The sequence below is a fragment of the Hakea prostrata genome, chromosome 2 (assembly GCF_041222555.1).
Source record: "Hakea prostrata isolate BN-2017 chromosome 2, UWA_Hpros_2, whole genome shotgun sequence".
Taxonomy (NCBI): Eukaryota; Viridiplantae; Streptophyta; class Magnoliopsida; order Proteales; family Proteaceae; genus Hakea; species Hakea prostrata.
The window spans coordinates 11103542-11109772 of NC_142601.1; the positions used below are offsets into that span (position 1 = coordinate 11103542).

General features: G+C 38.4%; 1 protein-coding gene across 1 annotated transcript; it reads left to right on the forward strand.

Annotated features, from left to right (window-relative positions):
- Positions 1–276: 276 nt before the first annotated feature.
- On the forward strand, positions 277–1319 carry LOC149023716 (uncharacterized). The gene is made up of 2 exons (XM_089142841.1): positions 277–1099; positions 1222–1319. The coding sequence occupies exons 1-2, from the start codon at positions 620–622 to the stop codon at positions 1294–1296; spliced, it is 555 nt and encodes a 184-aa protein (XP_088998967.1). The 5' UTR covers positions 277–619; the 3' UTR covers positions 1297–1319.
- The last annotated feature ends 4912 nt before the right edge of the window (positions 1320–6231 follow it).

Genomic DNA, 6231 nt, shown 5'->3' on the forward strand with positions numbered 1-6231 from the left:
TAATCAATTCTCAGGTCCATTCTACCCAAAAAGTTAGAATTTTTTATTAAAAATGGTTTTAATAGGTACCCCCGTGATCCTCGTGGGTATTCTCTACCCTTTGCATCTCTCTCTCTCTCGAACTTAACTACATGAAATTACGTCAAGACAGGGTCCACCTGGTTGAGATTCATCTTCAAGTCAGTTGCTATTCTCAAGCCTGCCTGGCTGCCTCTGCCTGAAAAGTTGTAAAGTTCTAAATGGTTCTTTCCCATAATTGTATTTATATTTCTTCTGTTTCTTTCTTGTTTCTGTGACTTCTGTCTACATACATAGTAGCCGTCTTGTTTTCCAACAAGAGAGAGATGATCACGAGAATTGGGGTGTCAAACTCAAACTCTTCACCAAACCCTAATTCAAATTCTACTTCATTTTATTGGTGTTAGAGCTGCTGCACTGATTCATAAGAACCAGCTCCTTCAACTTCCCTCCTCATCCTCCTTTTCCTCCGTCGTCTTATGCAACACTTTCTCCATTCTAAGCTCAGATCCTTGATATATACCACCTCAGAAGCCTTTCCAGGTACCCAGAAAATATTTCAGTTACTCTTTCTCTGATTGTGATTTACTTGACTTTTGGCATGAGACAACGGGTAGGAAGGGGTGGAGGAACATGCGAGCAAATGAAAGCAATGGAGATGAAGGTTGTGGAATCTTATAAGACAGAAGATTCTGAAGAGGGTACAAAAGTTGCACCATCGAACTCATCAAGCAGTGCTGCAAGTACTACAGCTGCACCTTCTACAAGAAGGTTGATGCTATCTGAAGGAAAAGATAAATCAGAAGAAGAAGAAGAAGAAGAAGAAGAAGAAGAAGAAGAAGAAGAAGAAGAAGAAGAAGAGAACTACAAGATCGAGATAGAAATAGAAGACGAGTCAAAGCCGTTCGTGCCATCCATAAAAATAATTAGAAGCAGTGATGTTTCTGTCCTGATCAGTACCATGGTTCTCAAGGACATCTCCTTAAGCTCAACTCTCTTCCAGATTCTTGAGCAAGAAGATCTTCAAGTCGATTTTGAGACACAGTACAGAGGTGAAATCAAAGTCTGTCATACCATCCAGGTTGCCAACATGCCCATCTGATCTTTTGCTTTCTTTGTTGAATTCATTAATTAGATTTTAATTTTCACAAATTTATATGAACTAGGTACGTTCATCATGAGTTTTGTTCTTTCATTCACCAGGTTAACATGAAGCCAGGATATGATGTAGATGAACTGGAGAAGAAGCTTTGGAGGTGGGCTGGGAAACCCATTTGAATACTTATCTTCCATCATCAAGCTTCAAGATTCTGGCTTTGCCAAGCAGAAAAGATTATCAAAAGCATAAAACTTGTCTAAAATGGTTAATACTCAAGTTTGTGACAGAAAATAAGCATATTTGGTTTAGATTTGTTGATCATTAAAGTTTAACTATGACTTATCTGTTCAGAAGCAGATTTGCGATTAGTTTGTACAAAATGAAATTTAAGGTTATTGTAGAATTTTTAGTTTGCACTAGATGAAATCACGAGATAACTGATCATAACAATCTGAAACTTAAATTTCGTGATTTCCAAGTAGTTCAGATGGTTCTGCAATTTACGCAAACAAAAATTAAGACTGATTATCACTTGTACTGGTTTCAGTGTTAAGAAACCTTTCAAGAAAAATCCTCCCCCGCCCAACCCAAAAAAGGAAAGAAATAAAGAAGGAGAGAGAAAGAAAAAAGAAGAAGAATGAGAAAAAAGTAACTTATAGTGCATGCTTGGTTCTATTTTCTGAAACTAAGAACATGAATCTATTTCTTGTATTCTACGAACTGGAAAACTCCTGTTTGCGGAAGATCATTCGGTTTGATCACAAGTTCATGTTTGTCTTTTGAAATGGAGGGCAAGATTGTTCGGAAGTATCAAACATGTATTGACTTCCTCTACTTCCTCATTTTTTTTTTTTTTTAATTTAATTTTTAATGAAAGAAGAAAGTATTAAGTTAAGAAGAGCATTTACAGAGAGGCAGTCCCTTAAACCAAGTTGACGCAATACTGAGATTCTATAAGATATCAAAAGATAATTTTTAAATCAAGCATAATAAATTATGTAACTGTCACACCCCACTCGCCGGTCTCGGTTACCCTCCCGATAATCCGTGGGTGCGATCCGTCACAGGATCCATAGTCTTACCCATCAATAATAATAAAGGCAAGTATAGATAAATCAAGACCAATAGCAAGTTATAGATAAATCGTGCAGAAACTGAAGACACTCTGACCCTTAAAGCAATTCTAGACTTATTTTCTGATATTACGGGTCAAGAAATCAATCTCGCCAAAAGTGAAGTTTTCTTCAACAGGAACGTCCCACAACAACAAAAGCAATCCCTCATTTTCCACTCTTGGCATCAAAGAAATGAATAAAGAGGCACTCTATTTAGGAACAAATCTCTTTCCTGGAAGGGCAAAATCCAAATCTTTGCATTTCATCATTCGCAAAATGAAAAATAAAATGGCCTCTTGGAAAGCATCAAATCTGTCTTTTGCTGGCAGGGGAGTCCTCATTCAATCCGTCCTCCACTCACAACCACTCTATCACATGCAAATTTTCAAATTTCCCATTAACATTTGCAGGAAAATTGATTCTCTATGTCAAAAATTTTGGCTTAGGCATCCTGATAAGCAGAAGACACTCATTTCATGGACCCAATGCTGCTTGCCCAAAGAGCATGGAGGACTGGGATTCAAAAAAATTTAGGATGTCAATACCTCAATTCTTCTGAAACAGGGCTGGAGACTTCTCACCAATCAAGACGCCCTATGGGCCCAAACTCTAAAGGCTAAATATTTTCCGAACTCATCTTTGTTTGACCCGAAGGTTCAATAAAAAAAGGGATCTTGGACTTGGAACAGCATTCTACCTAGCCTTAAGAATTTGGTGGCAAGAAAAATCGGTAATGGACGAGATACATATTTTTGGTTTGACCCATGGATAGAGCAGCCCAACAACCAGCTAGCTTTTGCATCAATTCCAAAGCCACACACCTACAATATTTGGGCGCGAAATGCAACGATTGCACAAGTCAAAAGTCTTGATCAAATAAGGGAGTATTATTTCACCCTCAATCAATCTTACCTTACCTCTCTTATTTCTTCCCACCTTAATTTGCAAAATGACTATTGGGTCTCACTCCTCTCCCGTAATGGGGATTTTTCTGCCAAACTGGCAGTAAAGGAGTTAACAAAATCAAGGATCTCTAACCAAAATGCCCCCTTTGCCCTTGGTGGAATTTCTTTTGGAAGTTGCCCTTGCACCCTAAATTTAAAATTTTTTTTGGAGGGTGTTCCACGATGGCCTTCCAACTAGGTCTATCCTCTCTAAATGGACCTCTTCTCAACCAAATTGTGTTCTCTATGAGAAGGAATTTGAAACTCCTTAGCACCTCTTTGTTTCTTGTGAATGGACCAAACGGATCTGGGCAGCTAGCCCTCTTGGATTACAACTTGATGCATTTTCGCAACAACCTATGTTACAACTCTACACATCCTTCCTCTCCATCCCTACCCTTAATAAACAATCCAAAAAATGGCTATTATCTGTGTTTGTCATTTCTTGCTATTTTGTATGGCAGGAAAGGAATCAAAAAGTTTTCATGAACCAACCCCCCCAACCCCCAAAAAAAACTTAATAACACCTCTTCCTGGAGTGAAACCCTTCACCTATCCCCACGAACTCCAGAATCTTCATCTGATTATGCTGATTCAAGAGATGATATACACACACTTACTTGTTTGTATCATAATATATTAACCATGCAACCGCACATCACTAATGACTCTCAATTGCCTCTTTTACTATGTGCAGGGGTACTTCACCCACATTTGAGCATAGCTGGATGGAGTATAGGCATTTTGTGGGAAGGACAACTAATTTATGGTAACACAGGAAGTATAGACAGAGGAGACATTCTTGAAGCTACAATTGTTGGTCTTCATATAGGATTCGATCGAGCCCAATCTTCATCTATAAAGATTGCAAATAGTTGGTGCAACCTACAACAAACAGTGGACCTCTTTCAACCTATGAAGCACAAGAATTGGCTGATTGCTAATGTCCCTATTTTGGCAACTCTGACTTCTTGTAGAAACAATATAAATATTAGTACTTTTCAGAACCCCACCCTTGAACAATGGTTCAAAACTTTAGTTTATAGGTCTTCAAGTGTTTTAAAAAACACTTGGACAACTATAGATGTAACCAATCTATGTAATTGTCCTTCTCAGTAATCTAACTTTTATTTCTATTAAAATAAAAAAAGAGCAAGAGCAAGAGCAAGTTCAATAATTAAATAAAAGGATTATAGGAGTCCAAATACTCCAATAAAATAATCAAAGAAATAATCCATGTTTAAAAAGAATGATGAGTTCAGCGGAAACAATCAAAATAAAATAAGTAAGTTTCATTCCATATTCTTTTTCTAAAGCTAAGATAAATTGTTCATGCTTGACAAGAAAGGGGGTTCTCCAGTTCTTCTCCAGACGGTCAGCAAAATGTTTGGCAATCTGTCTTTTTCTGCCATCAATGGGTTGCACGCTATCTCCATCTTCCACTGATGGTGCCACATCCTCTTCATACGAGAATGTTCGGTCATTCGGATTATCTCCGACTTCCGACGTTGTGAAACCATTTGTACAGTTAGTATAACATACAAAGAAAAATGAATGAGTTCTGATGAACTCAGTAAGGATAACACATTTCTCATCCATATGTCAACACAATCAACAATACATATATGATATGAATGATATGCAATTGTATGAATGCTACTAAGATCTAACTATGCAAGTCTCTAGACAGTTGACATGCTTTAAGATATGACACCAGCCCTCCTCTGGGTAGGTCTAGTCACTCTGATCCCTCATGGACTAGTTACCTCCATTGGGATCCTGGGTAAAGGGGTAAAGTCCTCATCAGGCATCCATGGCTAGGGATTAAGTCAACACTCTCTTACCACGACCATTGGCAACGAGTACTGGCGCATGTCGGGGTTTCTAATCCAATGCAAGTCATATGGTAACACAGTACATGAAGTCCAGATACATCCCTTATGGTACCAACCAACTCGGTTCAGTATCCTTCGCAACCTAGGAATGAGAACCTTCACGGACTGGCTACCTCTGTTGGACTCCATTCCTTAACCCTATGGTCATCCACATATTATTGGGGTAGATGCTCTCATGACTCCTCACGACACCGGGCCGCTCCTTGGACGTCCATGAGTCCAACCCTAACATATGCAACCCTACCATTGCATGATAAACAATGGACCAGTAGGTCTCCGCACAAACTGGTTATCACTATAGGATGAAACAGAGTCACGTCACCCTTGTCACGGGTCATCCGGTTTCAATTTCCCTACCGAAAGGGTAGTAGTATGTAGGGTACCTAGCCATGCAATTCTAGACTTCCTAGGTATGTCATCCAACAATCATGATAGTGCTAAGGGCATCAGTGAGCACGTGTCTCATACCACAACCCTCTGATATCTCAAGCAAAAATACCCAATTGGATACCCTTTCCATCACAATTACACCACATCATTCACCATCATACCACAACAATCCGTTCACTATCATAAATGATAAAGTATATAAAAGAACATCACAAACAGCAAGTATACAATAGTATCATCATGCTTTTATACAGTTACAACAAGTTACATGACTATCATGTACACGTTATTGCATAAAGACAAGAATGTATGTCCTTACCTATAATTAAGTAAAAGTTCCTTAGAAAGCAAACCAATCACAATTAGAAGACTTTTAGTAAAGACAGAGAACACATAAACATAGGGTTACAAGATTATATAAGAGACATGAATCAAATCTTGTAAAAGCCAAAAGTCACATAGCTACTGTGACCCAGCCGGTCGCTTGGCTCAAGCAACCACCTTGAGCAATTGCCCCAAAAACAGATAGCTTCAAATTCGAAACTCAGGCTTTTGATCATTTGATTTCAATCCAGTTTTTGGATGATCTCAATCCGAAGTCTAGACTTATCATGTTTATAACCAAGGAGTAAAACAGAACCCTAAAATTAACACAGATTTATCACCCAAATCCTTCCATGATTAGATCCATCCTTTATTCGAATGTAGGGATTCATTTTCGGATAGGATCCAATCAAGAACATTGAAAGCTAACAAGATTGGTAACCATC